The sequence below is a fragment of the Nematolebias whitei genome, chromosome 5 (assembly GCF_014905685.2).
Source record: "Nematolebias whitei isolate Nwh7 chromosome 5, NemWhi1, whole genome shotgun sequence".
NCBI lineage: Eukaryota > Metazoa > Chordata > Actinopteri > Cyprinodontiformes > Rivulidae > Nematolebias > Nematolebias whitei.
This window is the reverse complement of record NC_056502.1, coordinates 22,135,640-22,153,729: the sequence shown is the minus strand read 5'-3', so window position 1 is coordinate 22,153,729 and position 18,090 is coordinate 22,135,640. Positions and strand designations below refer to the sequence as shown.

The 18,090-nt window shown below is 38.1% G+C and overlaps 1 protein-coding gene across 1 annotated transcript in view; it reads right to left on the bottom strand.

Moving 5' to 3' along the window:
- LOC119410121 (complement C4-like) overlaps positions 1-17,614 on the bottom strand; it is a 24,976-nt gene extending 7,362 nt beyond the window's left edge. The window contains exons 1-27 of the mRNA XM_037677029.1: positions 17,556-17,614; positions 17,096-17,285; positions 16,837-17,017; positions 16,672-16,742; positions 16,448-16,536; positions 16,297-16,379; positions 16,083-16,170; positions 12,705-12,825; positions 12,447-12,588; positions 11,344-11,456; positions 11,097-11,258; positions 10,849-11,013; positions 10,561-10,752; positions 9,692-9,835; positions 9,487-9,610; positions 5,922-5,993; positions 5,611-5,823; positions 5,394-5,508; positions 4,692-4,762; positions 4,477-4,616; positions 4,134-4,349; positions 3,961-4,012; positions 3,785-3,874; positions 3,501-3,707; positions 1,905-1,983; positions 1,551-1,743; positions 1,377-1,466 (exon numbers count right to left, since the gene is read on the bottom strand). Coding sequence (XP_037532957.1) covers positions 1,377-1,466; positions 1,551-1,743; positions 1,905-1,983; positions 3,501-3,707; positions 3,785-3,874; positions 3,961-4,012; positions 4,134-4,349; positions 4,477-4,616; positions 4,692-4,762; positions 5,394-5,508; positions 5,611-5,823; positions 5,922-5,993; positions 9,487-9,610; positions 9,692-9,835; positions 10,561-10,752; positions 10,849-11,013; positions 11,097-11,258; positions 11,344-11,456; positions 12,447-12,588; positions 12,705-12,825; positions 16,083-16,170; positions 16,297-16,379; positions 16,448-16,536; positions 16,672-16,742; positions 16,837-17,017; positions 17,096-17,285; positions 17,556-17,614 — 3,462 coding nt within the window. The remainder of the gene's footprint in view (positions 1-1,376; positions 1,467-1,550; positions 1,744-1,904; positions 1,984-3,500; positions 3,708-3,784; positions 3,875-3,960; positions 4,013-4,133; positions 4,350-4,476; positions 4,617-4,691; positions 4,763-5,393; positions 5,509-5,610; positions 5,824-5,921; positions 5,994-9,486; positions 9,611-9,691; positions 9,836-10,560; positions 10,753-10,848; positions 11,014-11,096; positions 11,259-11,343; positions 11,457-12,446; positions 12,589-12,704; positions 12,826-16,082; positions 16,171-16,296; positions 16,380-16,447; positions 16,537-16,671; positions 16,743-16,836; positions 17,018-17,095; positions 17,286-17,555) is intronic.
- Between the last annotated feature and the right edge of the window lie 476 nt (positions 17,615-18,090).

Sequence of the window (18,090 nt, the reverse complement as noted above, 5' to 3'; positions counted from 1 at the left end):
ATCATCAGTCATTTGGGACAACATTGGATCATTCATAGATCCTCACTGAATTTCTGGAGTGAGTTTGCTGCACTGAAAGTAGAGGGGCCGAATAATATTGCACACCCCACTTTTCAGTTTTTTATTTGTCAAAAAAGTTTGACACATCCAATAAATTTCATTCCACTTCATGATTGTGTCCCACTTGTTGATTCTTCAGAAAAAAAAAAAAATATATCTTTATGTTTGAAGCCTGAAGCCTGAAATATGGCAAAAGGTTGAAAAGTTCAAGGGGGCCGAATACTTTCGCAAGGTACTGTATATATATTAGGCATTTTAAACCATTCCCACACTCTTGCAATGTTCTACACAATGTTTCTAAACTCTAAATGCTCTAAAAGAGCACAGAATGTCATGATTACAACTCCCTGCCTCGTCTGCTCTGAGCCACCTGCAAGCGATCTTGGCCACGCTGCCTTCACTGCTCTGCACAGAGAACAGCTGATCATCTGCAGCAGGAAATTTATCCTGCAGCTGCATGGGCAGCAAAAATTTGCATTAAGACGCTTTTTCTTCAGCTCTGGGTTGCACAAATGTGCAGCAGGTGCTAAATAATTTTAAATAATTTATTTTAAATAAAAATTCCATGCCGATTGTGTAGCTCATCCATCAATCAGCCAATTGTGTGTCATGTCCAATCTTATTTTGAAAAACCGCAATAGAGCGAGTCCGTGACAAACGAACCGCGAAGTAGCGAGGGACTACTGTACAGCACAAGTGACCAATAGCTTTGATTAGGATGGTGGCTCGAACTGGTTATATGGAACTTGGGCAGCACCAATTATATAAATAAACATAGTATCACGTATAGAATAAGAAATGATCAGATTCTGTTTCTGCTCCTGATTTGGGGCCGAAGGGCCACCACCTCTGGATCCAAAGGTCCTGGGTTCAATCCCCGGTTATGCACATGTCGTGGTGTCTCTGAGCAGGACACTCAATCTCAAATTGCTCCCCAGGCACCTATATAGCTGCACACTGCTCCACCTGGGTGAATCCCAGGTGCGATGGGTTAAATGCAGAGAGCCAGTTTTGTCTTTATATGGGAACATACAATGATGACAACACATAGCCATTTATTTAGTTATATGTTTTCCTCCTGTTTCAAAGCTATGAACCCCTCATAAAATTAAACAATTTTCATCCATCTAGTCTATCATTTGGTAACGCTATCAGCTGTGTCGTCTCTGCTTAAGGAAATTTCTTTTTGCACCCACACACTTTTGTATGTACTATGGTTTGTTAAGTATGGAACATTCATTTGTTCTGTTCATTAGGACACTGTGGTACTGACACATGGTCAATCACCCACAACAGTATTTTATAGTTAATCTCACCGCTGCAGGACGAACATCAGGTTTCAAGAACTGAAGGGATCGTTTCAGTGCAAGTGTAATGAAGGCAGTCAACCAGGGACCTTGGTCTTTCTACATTAAACACAGACATTACAGGTACTCAGTTTGTTGTTATTTAAACAATGCTCTTGCATAAAAACATAACATGGAATTTACCTGAACATCTCTGTGTAACGCAAGTTTTGAGTCAATGAATGACCCTTCAGGCTGCTGTAATGAGAGCAAGTATCTGACTGAGTCGTTGAGGTCTTGTTCTATTGAAACATCAATAACTTGACCCTGTGGTTCAAAAGCTGCTGTTTGACGCTCCCCCACCATAGACAGAACTTTCACTATATAAGCAGTCACCCTGAGCAATTGGGAAGAAAAAAAAAGATTGACAGATGTCTCGTTAAGATTAATTTTGAATATTACAATTAAAATATGTAAAGCTAGTTCAATTGGTGAAATATTTTTCATGGCAAAAGTTCATTAAAAGAAATTCAAATAAAAAATTAAATGTTTACTTACCAGCTGCTAGATTGAGCAAAATAAAATGGTCCATAAGCTCCATTGTTACTTTTCTTATAGTTGAAAATTCTCATATAACCTGAAAAAAAGTGATTACTATATTTAAAGTAATTGCAGTACTTTATTTTTTAAGAATACACTGCCATATTCCATAACACTTATGCAAAAATGTATGGAAACATAACAGTACAAATTGTATTTGACCCAATGAAAATCTTTCTTAGTTACTAATTTAGCATGTTGTTTTGTACAGTAATAATCCACTGCTGCACCACAGCTCAGCTCGTTAGACATCATAGTCTCATCACGGTATTCTGTCAGTTTTAACACCTAAACTGGAACTCTACTATTCTTCTAACCTGCCATTCTTTGAACAATTGTACCCTTAAATACCTTAAACCACCACACTTTGCATCCTCCCTCCATTCATATTCGTAACTTCTTTAAACATATAGATATGTACTATACTGCTTTTCTTAATTAATTTACATTTTTGCAACATCATCTCTAATACTTATCCCAATCCTCTAAATGCACTCTTACACCTTGCATACATTCAAAATGTATATAAATGTCTATATAATTCCTCTTTTTTATTATCACATGTCTGGGGTCTGTAAGACCCATTCCAGCAAAATCCCAACGACCACAGTATGTTGCTACTTCCATCTGATCTCCTCTGCTATTTCCTCAAATAACGCTCTTAAAGCCGACATCAAACCAACAAAGTAAACAAACGGTTATATTTTCACCAACATTTTGATTTAATTTCAGCACAGGGTGCCAGCTAAATACTATCAGTTTAATGCAGCAGCATTTTTTCCTCATGAGCATCTCTTTATATCAGAAACTATAAGACAGGTAAAAAAAATATCCAAGTTCTACATCTTTGCTGAACCCTCCAAATTTCTGGAACATAGAATAATTTCCTTCTACAGCCGAGCCACTTGCTCCATCCAAACCTGACTTTACCGTGCAGAAACCTGGACCAGTTCACAATCAGCATACTGTTCTCCCTCACTACAATGACTGACTTCAACTGCTTATGTGTTCTTTGACTCCACTACATCTAAACTTTTTAAGAAGTTCAAAATTGAGAGTGTGAGATAGTACTGCATCACATCTCAGCGTCTCCTTCTTCCTAGCCTCCAATCAAGACACTTCCCAAATGCAACTCAACCTTGTATCCTCATTTCAACAAAATATTAATTTGTGAACTCACTTGCGTTGTGGTCCCTGCTAGTGAACTGGGTATTTCGTTGAAATTAGTAATATATTACAATAATAATTGACACTTTCTGCAGCATTGTCTTTTTCTTATATTGTGTTTTGTTATTCTAATTATTTGATTCATTAGCTATCTTTCTGCTTGCAAAGGGAAGAGACCTTTCCCCTGCTATCTACAGGCAAAACATGGATTAAAACCCTGGCCATATTGCCATTCCATCACATTTTTCTTTGATTGATGTTGGCCATTAAAGTGGATTAGACTGCTACTGCAACAAGGCCAAATGCTCTTCAAAACACCCGAAATCAGAAATATGAACATACTTTTTAAAATGTAGATGCTGTGTAACATTTTTATGTTGGACATACCATATTTAATATTTTCAAGAGCCCTATCTCTGGCATCAGGAGGCAGGTCAAACCATTGATCACTTAAGTCAAGGTAGCGGTGGGCCAAGACTGCAGGTACTAGTCTATTTGTTGTCTGTTCTAAACATCCTTTTGGCAGTTTAATCAAACTGTTCACTTTCTCTGGAGAAAGAAGATTCTTTGCATGTGAACTTCCAAATCCATCCCCTGTAGATGAGAGTACAGAAAACGTAAGACACACCATTTATACAATGAGTTACATCTCTGTGTCTGACAGAACACACCTTCTATTGAAATGAATATATTGGAGCTGGAGTCAGGGACTGTTTCATGTGGCAAAGTACCATCAATATGTAGAGTCTTTGAACTCCGCCCTGCAATGACAAATGGATGTAACTTAAGAAAAAGAAATAAATGACAAAGTCTGGCAACTACAAACAGAAATATTAAAATCACTCACCATCTAATTTAACCACATTGGTTTTTTCATCTCTTTGTTCAAATCCTTCTGTCTGCAACATAATTAAACAGTGCAGAAATTTAAAACGTGTTGTTCGTGTTTTTGTTTTGTTCCTTTTGTTGACGTGAAACAATAATTATTTTAGAAAGATAATTGATCTATCTATCACTAACCTGCACATTCAAACTTTTTTCCACTGCATCTATTCCCCAGCTATTTTCAACATCATAAAGACGTATTTTAATGGGTATTTTTCCAGTTACCATGGGGACAGCAGAGAAAGAAACAAGCTGAGAAGACAGTGGTTTCACATCAGTTGTTACATAGGAGACTTTAGTGGCTGAAGCAGGAGAGCAAAGTCCTTCGGTTTGTTCCATATGAACCGCCAGCTGTGGAAATGCAGGGTTTCAGGGAAGAATTCAGCGTTATAAATTTAGTTAGGTTTTATTTTAATATTTGTCAACTGAATTATTTTACAACGAGACTAAATGCAAACAGTAGGTAGTTCATTTTTACCTTTAGTGTTTTGTTGACGTAGTTGTAAATAACAGGTGAAATGGATAGTTGCTCATATTTTTTGACTGAGTAGGGCAGCCTCAAAGACACAAATGTTTCTTTAAATGCTTTGATTTCATGTGGTTTAACTACACATAAGCCTAAAAGAAGAAGAGTAAGTTTTAACAAGCTCTGTCATACAATATTAAAGAAAAAAAAAGTAAAACTATTCTTACCAGTAGCAGGAGATAGCGTGACCACTTGGATTTCCCATGTTGTTATGGAATCAGGTAGAGTCAAGTAATGCCTAGAATATCAAAGTTCATGCTCAATAATCTAGGTAAAAAATCCAACAAATTTCAGTTAGGTCATCTGGACGGTTTATTTATTTATTTTTGTTGAGACGTTTTGTCCTTTATCCAAAGGACTTCATCAGTCCAAGGAGCCACAACAAGCTCAGTCCAACAAGCAGCACACTTTCATAGTGGACCAACCAGTTCGTTGGTGATAAGATGGTTTCTGTTACCCACCCTCTCCCCCGTCGGCCCCTCCGAGGCAGCCAAAGTGGTTCAAAACATTAAATTTCTGATGAAGTCCTGATGACTGATGTAGTCCTTAGGATGAAGGACGAAACACCTCAACAAACAAAAATAAACCATCCATATGACCTGACTGAACTTTGTTGGAACACCTAGAATAATATTTATTCATGTGAAATCAATCACTTTGTTGTAAAATGTTTTTAACAAATGTGTAGTCTTCCTCTGTTTTGACTAACAAAGGGCAACCTGCCTACCTTATACAGACTAGTAGAGAAATGTGAAATTACAATACAAAATCTACAAATGCTGAGTATGGAAACAAATAAGTTTTGATAAGAATAAAAAAATCCCACTTAGTTTCATTAAAAGAAAAAAAGTTCACTATCCATATCTTACATTTTTTTGCCTTTCACTTCAAACACTGTAAATGCAAAACTTGGAGAGAAATATCGCCGAATATATTGCGCAGAAGTATCCATGAAAAAGTTTTCAATTTCATCTGTGGTTGTAGCTAAAAATAGAAAAAAAAAAGAAAAGTTTGTTTTTAAACAATAATAACACCATAGTTGGTAAATGCTGTTCAAAAGTAAATGTTTTAAGTGTTTCAGCTCACTCCTGCCGAGTCCGCTCTTGTCATCCTCTAGCATCTTTTTTTGTTGTAACCTCTCTGCTTCTTTGCAGCATTGTAGAAACACGTCAACACACGTTTGATTTTCTTTCACTAGTTGAACTCTAGTTGCTCTTTCCTCACATGTTCGTCTCATAGGGATGGGAGAAAATCCATCAGTGCAACAGTCTTGCAGGTCTGGATCTTCAAATTTTGATTCTGAAAGTAACATTCCGAGAAACAAGTTAGAAAACCATGTTAGCACATTCTTTTTATATGCATCAAAACATTTCAGACCAGAGGTTAAGATATCTTACTTAAAGTGATGATTTCCTGTTGGAAGTCCACAGAACGTCTTTGTCGTGCAGTTTGTGAATCACACCCTAAACCTGGATAGGAAGTAAAGACAGATTGATATTTATAAAGTTGAATAAAAAGTTAACGCATGATAAACTCTGGTAAGAAGAAGTACAATGGCTGGCAGTCATTGGTTGCACACTGACTTTGTGGTTGACATTTTTGACTCGCAGCAAAAAGGTCCTGGGTTCAATCCCCGGATTAAATCTTGTGTCTTTCTGTGTGGACTTTGCATGTTCTCCTCCAGTTTGTGTTTTTTTTCCCGGCTACTCCGGTTTCCTCCCACACTTCTAAAATATGTGCATTAGGTTGCCTTCAAGCTCAGGCCTCTCTTGCTAAACAGAACTGTGATCTCAGTGGGATTTTCCTGGTTAAATAAAGGTTAAGAAGTGATACACTGATGTCCCTGGTTGCTGAGAGATTTGAATAGTAAATGTTTGTATTTTCCAAGATTAGTGTTTTTCTGGACTGCAATTGAACAGGGAATGCAAGTAAATTGCTCCTGCCACTCATCAGGATCAATCTCTCTGTGCTACCTCAGACACGCAAAAAAAACCTCTGTTTTTATACACAAAGTAATTCCTATCCACTTTAATATCTTGCACAAAAAACATTAAAGTTTACATGCATTCCCGTTTTTTGTTTCATTTCAGAAAAACACTCATCTAATATTCACTATTCAAATCCCTGAGCGACCAGGGACATCACATACCACTTGTTATAATGGCAATATTTTCCTCTTTAATTTAGCCAGTGTACTTTTATGTTTCAAGAGTTTTGAGCTGAAAATGAATGGAGGTTACGATTCAAATCCAAACCTGAACACGCTACATGCTTACTACATTCTGATGATGCACAACCTCATGTGCAATCCACCTTATTCATTTACATAGCTAGTCACTAACTTTCTGTCAGGTGTTCATGCAGCCTGCAGTCAAACGCCCAACACTTGATACCAGACAGAGCAGATGTTGGACAATGCTGCTGTTGTTGTCATTGCTGTTTTATGTTTACATGAGTTGCTGCCCCTTGTCCAGGTTGTCTTTGTAAATGAGAACTGGTTCTCAATTGACTTACCTGGTAAAATAAAGGCTTTTGATTTTATTGCTCAGCATAGATCTGTGTTATTTATTAGTTTAAATTATTAACAGTTTTTGTGTTTTCATCAAAATGGCAACTGGCAGAATACAGAAATATTGTTAAGAAAGAATTACAGAAAACAGTCTCTATCATATTGTAGACAGAACTGTGTTAGTGAAGAACTAAGAAAAAAAGAACAATCATCACTTGGATGTTGCTTTAAACTACTTCCAGGAAAACCCACAATAGTCACTGAAAAAACTTGAGCAGACAAATGTATATTAAACAGTTCTAAATATCAGCTACTGAAAATCAGTTGATGCATTTGGATTGTGATTCAACTAAATTATATTTATATTTATAATTAAATTGGCCTTGACAAAAAAAGATGGTACCCTATATTTTGCTGCACAACCTTTTGAGGAAATCACTGCAGTCAAACAAGTTTTATAACTCTTTCTGAGACTTCTGCACATGTTGACAGGTATTTTGGCCCCCTGCTCATGAGTAAACTGCTCCAGCTGTCTCAGATTTGATGGATGCCTTTTCAAGACTGCATGTTTCAGCTCCTTCCACAGATTTTCAGTAAGATTCAATTCAAATCATGGCTCAGACAGCCACTTCACAAAAGTCTTTGTTCTTAGCCGTTCTTGGATGTTTTTAACTTTGTGTGATGAGTCATTAATGTGAGTTATCTGTCTAAATAAAGGTTGAATTGAATTGAATTATTTTGTTGGAGGACCCATAACCTGTGACTGAGACCAAGCTTTCTCTGACACTAATGCTGCTCATTTAACTCCAGAATGCCTTGGTAGTCTTGATATTTTATTGAATTCTGCACTGATTCAAGACACCCTGTGCCAGATGCAGCAAAGGAGCCCCATAACATGACCGAACCTCCTCCATGTCTCATCTTACTATGTTCTTTTCTATGTATGTTTCCTTTTTGGGTCTGTGAACATGACTTGTTACCAAAAAGACCCATTATCCTCTTATCTGACCAAAGGCAATTATTTTCGTGGCTTGTCTATATACATTCTGGCAATTTCAAGTCTTGCTTATTAATGATCTGGCAACCTACTTAGTTGTCTTCCATTAAGTCTACTTTGGTTCAAACAGCAACAGATGGTATGATCAGAAACTGATGACCCTTAATCTTGGAGTTTGCCTTTAATCTCTTTGGAAATAGTTCTGGGCTTTTTGGTTACCATTCATATTGTCTTCACGTTGTCATCAGTTTTCCTCTTGTGGCCACATCCACAACATTTGACTACTGTCCAGTGGGAATTAAACTTAATATGTGCAGACGTAGTCACAGGAACATTAAGCTGCCTAAGGCCCTGTCACACTATAACATTTTAGACAACTTATGCTGACGTATGAAAATTTTATCCAACACGCTGGCATACACTAACGATGGAATCTAAAAGAGGATGCCTCTTTTGGATGTATACACCATGTTGCTAACTAGTTGAAAAAATAAATAATCTAACATATGAGTAACTTATCATCTATACCTTGTCACTAGCAGATACTAAACTTATACAAGTATATGACAGTGTTTTTGTGGCTCTCCTCCACAGTTCTGCACTTACCTCAGTATCTCCTACACACACAGCTCTTGCTCAACTAGCAAGACACATATTTTATATTAAATGTTACAGATCTGTTAGAAGTGCGTTGCTCATAGGTTAGAAATAAGTTAGGCATATACTACATAATTGCCCAACTGGTTTCTGACATTTGTCATCTTACTTATGTGTACTGTGTGTGAACTTGTGCATATCTTGCCTGTTGCATACCTGTAATATGCTCAACTTGTCAGCAACACGTCGGCATACACTGAAAATGCTGTGGATGCGCAAAATATTTGTCTGGCTTCGCCATACGACAAACCTATGCCATTGTCATGTCATTTAAAAAAAATAAAAGGTCCAAGCTGCTACTGTTTGTGAATCTAAAAAAGCTGATAAAAAAATTAAGTTAAGACTAATTGGTCTAGGTTTTAGGGTGATTAAAATATGTTTAAAAACAACTAGTTGCCACTGTGGGCAGCATGGTGGCTCAGTGGGTAGAGCTGTTGCCTGTCAGCAAGAAGGTCGCCAATTCAAATCCCAGCCAAGGACCTTTCTGGGTGGAGTTTGCATGTTCTCTCCATGCAAGTGTGGGTTTTCTCTGGGTGCTCTGGTTTCCTCCCATGGGCTAAAAACATGCATGTTAGACTGATTGGTAACTCTAAATTGTCCTAGTGTGAGTGAGAGAGTGAATGGTTGTTTGTCTCATTTGTCTCTATATGGCCCTGTGATGAACTTGCGACCTGTCCAGGGTGTCCCCCGCCTCTCGCACAGTGATTGCTGGACATGGGCATCAGTGACTCCCACGACACGAAAAGAAAGAAGCGGGTAAAGATAATGGATGGATGGATGATAGTTTTCACTGTCTTACTTTTCCTTGAACTTGACATGGACTGAGATGCAAAAGAAAGGCCAGCATCTACAAAGACTGATGAAGAGTTGGATCCTCCACCGTATGTACAGCCAAGGTCATATGACTTCATGGTAGAAAATACCTGGGGAGTGAAAGCAAAATCTTAGGCAATCTAAAATGTGTTATGATTAAAATGACAGAAAACATGAAAATGGGATGTAACCTGTTTGGCTGTAAGTTTATTATCAGCGTTCAGACCGTAGAAGGCTTTATCCACAGCCAGCAGTGCCACTTTAGATGAGTGACCATTTAGGTCCAGTTGTAGCACAGTTGTTTTTGCAGGCTTAGGCTGTCCTTTATGTTCTACCTAAATTTGGATGAAGATATTGGTATTAATAAGATTGGTGTATATAGATACTGTACATACATTTACACATGTATAAATACATACATATACATATTGATAAGATTAGTGTATACTATTTTTTTTTTCATTTAGCCTTTATTTATCCAGGTTAGTCTCATTGAGCCACGAGAACTCATTTTCAAGAGAGACCTGTTTAGGGAGCACATGGTGGGGGTTAAGGGCCTTGCTTATGGGCCCAGAGTGGGGCGAATGAGGGTGGGGGCAAGTGTGGGTGTTTCACCTACTCCACCCACAATTTTGATGTTGTCGGGGCCGGGGCGTGAACCGGCGATCTTCGGATCACAAGCCCACCTCTCTAACCTCTGCGCCACTGTTTTTTATTTTTACAAAATTATATGGTAATTTTGTAATACAATAAACAAATCATACATCTAGTACTCGCGTCAAGAAATTCTAAATTTCTAAACAGCATTTTTTGGCATTCAATCATATAAAAGCAATCATTGCAACATATGCCATTTTGATTAGTCTTTTTAAAAATAATGTTAGTTTGAAACCTGAAAATTAATCATTCATCTTTAAATCACTCTTTTTTTACCTTTGCATATTAGAAATTATACAAAAGGTCCGACTTATGACATTTAATTCAATGTAGTCAACCTCTGTAAGATTATTTCTTTATTCTCTTAATGAGCTCCAGCTGTACTTTTTCTGTGTTTACTCACCTTGACCTTTATCTCACATTCATCCCTAACATCGACCCACACTGAGTCAGCTATGATGTCACCATTCGTGGCATAATAGTAACCAATCAGGCGGAAAGATGGAACCATATCCTCTGTTATTTGTATTTTTTGTTTAACTGATGTACCTAATGGAAGTGAGCCGGTTTTTATTATGATCCCACGGCTTAAAATCTGCAACAGATACAGTAAAAGTGAACAATCTTGACTGAATGTTTTTAATTTTTCTCCAAACTTGTGTTATATTCAATCACTAATACTGTTTCTCACCATGTAGTATATATATCCTTGACTTGGGCCTTCATTTGTGTTGAACGTCACAAAAAGTACGTCTTTCACAGAGTGTACCTTGTTGGTAATTGCTATGTAAAGGCTGGCAATTGATGATGAAATGCGTTTTATAATTTTGCTTTCGTGAACACCATCTGCTGACACCTGGAAAAAACAAAGGTGAAAACAAATAAAACTAAACCAAAGTGTATTTTATACAACACTTTACTGAAATTGTGAATACTAACTTTCACTTTAATCTCAGCCACTTGAATATTATTAAAGGCAGAATAAACAGCCCCGTCTGAATCAGTGATGCCTTGCCAAATCTGCAAAGATTTGTCTGCAGTAACAGTAATATTTATTGGCACATCAGCTGCTGGGGTGCCATCTGGGAGTCGCATGACCACCTTAAAAAAAAAAAAAAAAACTTTTAGAAATGATCTTAAGGGTAATGTAACAAGCAGTTTATTCATTTGTTAGTCTCTGACATACCACTACATCAAGTGGATATCCAGGAGAAAAATAGGAGCGAGTTCGAGACAAATCTATGCCGTATTTCTGGGAAATAATTGGAATGTAAACCTCTCCTTGTTGTATTTCACCACCTAAATTAAGAAATGTGCAAAAAAACATTAATTTTCTCAATTTTACATATTGTTTCTAGTACACTTGTTTTTTTTTTCTATAATCAATACTGGTACCATCTTTTGAAATTTAGAGAAGCCTATGCAGTAGGTAATCTTAATAAAAATGTCTCTTTCAATGTCTGTGTCTATTAGCTTGTGGCAGAGTTCTGACAATACATTACCAGACAAATAACTATTTTTTTCTTCACACAAACTACAGCAAAATAAATAAATAAATAAAATAAAATTGTTATCCTACAGAGAAAATGCTTTAAGTTATCCTAATCAATGTTTACATTATCCTGATGCTCAATAATCCAGGTAGATAAATCGAACAAGGCTGATTCAGATCCTTTGGATGGGTTCTTTGTTGAAACGTTTTGTCTTTTATCCAAAAGCCTTATTCAGTCTGAGAACCTGCAAGCAAACTCAGTCTTACAAGTAGCACCTTCTAGTTTGCAGGTGACCACCAAAACTAGTTGTTCACATGCAAAAGTGGGACCATCACTCTACTGGTTTGTGCCCTGGTGTGCTTGCTATTCACAGAGGGCTGAGTGATACTCACAATAACAGCAATCCTAATCTTAATCCTAATGCAGTTATTACCCTCTTATAATGCTCTTATTATAACAAAGAAGAACTCATCCAGAAGAGCTGACTCAACATTGTTAGAATGTTTACATTGTTTTTGCAGTAACATCTTAATAAGTTCATTGTTTTTAGTCCACACTGGGATACTGTCTTTCTAAAATTATATTTTTCATGATACTACATTACCATTTCTAGAAATGTTTCAATCCACACGGAAACAAAGAAAACAGCCCAGTAACTATGTCAGGCCTATTTGTGGCATTGTAATGCTGTCATGCTGTAATAAAAATACACCAGAAATGATAAGGAATATTATATAGAGCCTGAAAAAAGTGGGAATTAACATATATACTGTGAAGGAATTATTATTTATTTTACTTTGAATGTTGGTGACAAATACTCCCACATAGAGTTGTGATCCTCTTTTCAGCAAGTCGGAGAGAGTTTGGTTCAGTTGTTCCATTACTTTTGAATTAATCTTTTCTAATTGAAGATTAAGTGTTGCAATTCCATCCTGGACCTGTAAAAAATGCATGCATTAATATTGTTTTAAGTAGTTTAATTAAGCATTTAAAAATAGAACATGTCAGATTTTGAATGTGCTCTGTTATGAATTGGAAATAGACGTTTATTTACCGAGCCTGTCAGTTCCAGCCCCTTAATGAAGTCAGGCGCTTTTTGATCATAGGCTGCATCTTTTTTTATGACTCCAAACTGACAGTGGTAAGCCCCTTTAACTTTCTCACCATGTGAGTACCTAGAAAAAATATACTATTAAAGCTGAGATGCAGAGATAGACCAAAATGGCAACATTAGTGTTTAAAGCTTGTGATTCAGAAATTAGGCTTTAACACTAGCTTGTTATTATTAATTTTGCTGTAAACAACACAGTTTTCCCATTTTATTAATTTCATTACATTATAAGACGTATTTGATTTCAACTTCTTATGTGCATAAAGCGGGCAGCACGGTGGCGCAACTGGTAGAGCTGCTGCCTCTCAGCGAGAAGGTCCTTGGTTCAAACCCCGATCCAGGGGCCTTTCTGGGTGGAGTTTGCATGTTCTCTCCGTGCATGCGTGGGTTTTCTCCGGGTGCTCCGGTTTCCTCCCACAGACCAAAAACATGCATGTTAGGCTGATTGGTAACTCTAAATTGTCCCTAGGTGTGAGTGAGAGAGTGAATGGTTGTTTGTCTCGTTTGTCTCTATGTGGCCCTGTGATGGACTTGCGACCCGTCCAGGGTGTACCCCGCCCCTCGCACAGTGATTGCTGGACATGGGCACCAGCAACCCCCGTGACCCAAAATGGAATAAACGGGTAAAGATAATGGATGGATGGATGGATGGATGTGCATAAAGCACACTTGCCCATAACATTAATTATTGACTGAACAAAGAGCTGTCAAAGGACGTAAATGACATAAGTGTGCAAACTTACAGAATCAACAGGGGATTTAAGGCTATTTTCATTACAAGTTTTATCCAGCACAAAAGTATGTATAACAGCCCAATTAACGGAAACTATTTTTTTTTAGCAAGTAAACTAATTAAACCCCATGACTTAGGTTTGTAGAACCATCTTTGTAGAATCTTCTATAACTCGGAATTGGAAATACTTTCCTTCTGTCCATCTCTGTGTGTTATGAGCATGATAATTTGAAAACTAAGTAAGGCACAGACTTCTATTTTAGTGTGTGGCTGCATCTAGGTGTAAGAAAGGTCCTAATCAAATACTGTGTTGCTGCATAAAAATTCAAGCTGGCTGCCACCATATATGTCCATCCATCTTGTGAGATGGAAAAGTTGAAAAATAAGTGAGGTACCATCTTCCATTATGGTGTGTGGTTGCATCTTGGTGTGAAAATGGTCCCAGTCCAAAATTTGCTTGCCACGTCAAAATTCAAGATGGCTGCCACCTTATATGTACACCTTGTGTGCTGGATAACTTGGAAAAATAAGTGAGGTACTGACTTCCATTGTGGTGTCTCACTGCATCTAGGTGTAAGAAAAGTCTCTATGAAAAATTGAGTTGCCACGTAAAAAGATTGCCACTACTGTATAAGAAAACTATATTTTTTAATAATAATAATAATAATAATGTCATCACAATGTCAGCACTGTATGTTTCCATACAATGGCGAAATTAGTCTCTGCATTTAACCCATCCACCACCAGGTGGTGCAGTGGGCAGCTATTGAAAGCGCCCGGGGGACATTTTGGGGATGAGACGTGCTGCCCAGAGACGCCACGTGATGTGCAGTGACTGGGGATCGAACCTGGGACTTTCGGGTCCCAAGCCGGCTGCCCTGCCTCTACACCATCTCGGCCCCCATAATTGCTTAAAAGTATAGTTCTCTCAGATAAGCGAGTCTGAAATTAGCAACTTCCATTTTGGTGGGTGGAGTGGTGGTTCCCCTCTTCAAAAAGGGGGACCGGAGGGTGTGCTCCATATATAGGGGCATCACCCTCCTTAGCCTTCCTGTTGAGGTCTGTTCAGGGGTACTGGAAAAGCGAGTCTGATCATTGGTTGAACCTCAGAACCAGGAGAAACAATGTGGGTTTCGTCCTGGCCATGGAACACTCTTTTCCCTCACTAGGGTCTTCGAGGGACCATGGGAGTTTTCCCATTAAGTCTACATGTGTTTTGTGGACTTGGCAAAGACATATGACCGTGTTCCTCGTGGTACATTGGGGGGGGGGGGGGGGGTGTGCTCCGTGAGTATGGAATTGGGGGGCCGTTATTACGGGCTGTTCAGTCCCTATACAAGCGGTGCGAGAGTTTGGTTCACATTGCCGGTAGTAATTCGGACCTCTTCAGGGTGGGAGTTGGACTCCGCTGGAGCTACCCATTGTCACCAATTCTGTTCATAATTTTTATGGACAGAATTTCTTGTTGCAGCCAGGGGAAGAGGGATTCCGGTTCGGTGGCCTCAGGATTACATTTCTGCTCTTTGCAGATAATGTGGTCATGTTAGCTTCATCTTGCAGTGATCTTCAGCTCTCATTGGAGCGGTTCACAGCCGAGTGTGAAGCGGCTGGGATGAGAATCAGCACCTCCAAATCTGAGGCCATGGTCCTCAACCGGAAAAGGGTGGATTGTGCTCTTCAGGTTGAGGGTGAAGTTTTGCCTCAAGTGGAGGAGTTCAAGTATCTCTGGGTTTTGTTCACGAGTGAGGGAAGAATGGAGCGTGAGATTGACAGATGGATTGGTGCAGCGTCTGCAGTATTGCGGACTCTGTACCAGTTTGTTGTGGTGAAGAGAGAGCTGAGCTGTAAGGCAAAGATCTCTGTTTACAGGTCGGTTTACATTCTTACCCTTACCTATGGTCATGAGCTCTGGGTAGTGACCGAAAGAATGAGATCATGGATACAGGCAGTTGAAATGAGTTTCCTCCACAGGGTAGCTGGACTCTCCCTTAGAGATAGGGTAAGAAGTTTGGTTATCCGGGGAGAGACTCAGAGTAGAACTGCTGCTCCTCCACATTGAGAGGAGCCAATTGAGGTGGTTCAAGCATCTGGTAAGGATGCTCCCTGGGCACCTCCCTAGGGATGTGTTTCGGGCATTTCCTACTGGGAGGAGTCTGTGAGGAAGACCCAGGACACGCTGGAGAGACTATTTCTCTCGGTTGACCTGGGAACACCTTGGAATCCTCCCAGAAGAGCTGGAAGAGGTGGCTGTGGAAAGAGATGTCTGGGCCTCCCTGCTCAAGTTGCTGCCTCCACGACCCGACTTCGGAATAAGCGGGAGATAATGGATGGATGGATGGATGGATTTGGTTAGAGTTTGGGTACTCTTAACTGATCAAAACGATTATGACCAATAAGAAAGACTTATTATGAAAAGCGTACTCTTTCAATGGCAACAATTTTGTATACATTAGACTAGTGACACATAGATAGCTGTGCCTGCAGAAGCTGGAAAATGATTTATACATTTATAAAACAATGCGACAACTTTAGCATTTTTTTCATAAAAAAGTTAATAGCTTAGTAAGTTTAATGAATATAATACTTACATTGCTGAAATGGTAAAGTGAAGTTGTTCATCGTTCAACAAAATGTAACGCTGCCTCATTTCAATATTAACTTCAAAGCTTGGTAGAACTAGAGTGCATAACACAACCAGTTTTTATTTATACACACACACACACATTTATATATATATATATTAAATAAATATATTTTGTTAATTTTAAGAAATGTTTAATACTTAAAATATGTTAGACTTACCAAATTTTTTCACTTTGAATTCTCGGACAGCAGCATTTTCTTCATCATCTTCATAATGTGCAGTAATCTTCCATGTGCCCATTCTGTGTGAATAAAACACATGTTGGTTTTGATGTGGTGAGTCTGTTTTTTAAAACATACGTTAACATACTTTGATACACTTGGTATGGGAAAATGGCTTCTGATAATCCCTCCTTCTGGAGCTGTCAAAGACTTTAGTATCCTATTGCCATCAGCATTCTGTTTTAAATCAAAGGAAAATAATTACTGTACAGGCAAGGAAACATTTAAATCATTTGTAATGACATTTCAAAGTTTTATTTATTTAAAAAATATCTAATGAACAAAAGCTACAAATAAAACTCAACTACTCACAAATACTGATATGTGGACAGTTTCTTCGTGTGGTCTAAACATGTGATCTAGCGTGAATACCCTGTAATTTACTGAGAGAAAAAAATGCTCAACATGAATTTATTAGTAATTCTGTTATGGAACATTTATCTTTATATAAAGTTATTGGCTTTATTTATTTATTACCGTTTTGTGTTGGGTTGTACATCGGCTGATCAGTCTGGATAAAGATATATCCTCTGTGATTTGAAACCAGGACCCTTGTTATCTTCTTGTCACTGGAGTTAGCCACCACTGCCACTAGGTTGAGATAGGGCGTTTTATGAGAATTTCTACTTGTGATCATTGGCCAACTCTCCTGGTTTATCTTTAAGGGAGGAAATGAGAAATTAAAGCAAATGCCGTTTCATTCAGGATTTTAAAATACATTAAGCTGTTTTCATACCATCAGCTCAACTGTTTTGAGTTCCCCTTCTTGAGTACACTCAGTAGTTGTCTTTGCAGACATAAGTGCCCCGGTATTTCCATCCTCCAAGTGGAGAGTAACTTGTTTCTTCAGATTATTACCCCCCATCTGGACAAGCACTTTCTCTTTCACACCCACATGAAATACATTGGGGGCTGAGATGAAGAATCTGCTTGGAGAAGTGATATTTACTTTTTGCTGCATATTTCATAACCAACGTTTCATTCATTAATTGATATTATGCATAAACATTTAGATTACTTTTTTACCTATACTTAGCAACAGAATGATAGTACATAATAAAAATGACAGTTGTGTAATTTGTAATAAATGTCACATAAAAGTAAATAAAAACACATAATTAACTAAGTTGGCAATGCTCACAAAAAGTTAAATTATGACATAGATATAAAGTGTTCACAGTTATATGTTCATTTACCTGTCTGAGCCCTCCACAGTGGAGATCAGGAGAAGTACTGAGACAATGCAGCACTTCATTTTGCAGCTTCTGTTGCCTCCCCCAGTCTGACTCAGGCTTTGGAAAAACTGAGGTTTTATAAGTCCTCCCCTCCACTTTATTTCTCAATTGTTGGATCGAGCAATGCCCTTTCTGTTTTCTCTACTAAGAACACTTAGAAATATCTTGGAGATGTCACTCCTCTAAGAGATGTGCTGTGCTTCACTTGCCAGTTGGCACTAAATATTGAGGAGAAAATGTGTCAGTGCCAGATGTGCAGTAAAAAGTACAAACAACGTATTGTGGCTCCACAGAATTTAAATTTCTATATTGATACTTGATTTAAAAGAAAATTGTTATATAGATTTTATCAAATAGAGTAAAACTTGGGAGTTTTTAGAATGACATGTTTGACTTCAGATAGTTGTTTATTTTATCAGTGCTTGGCTCAGGGCATGGAAAGTGTTTACTTCAGTTTCACAATCTGTAACCCTCTCCTCACTGCTCTCTGCAGTGA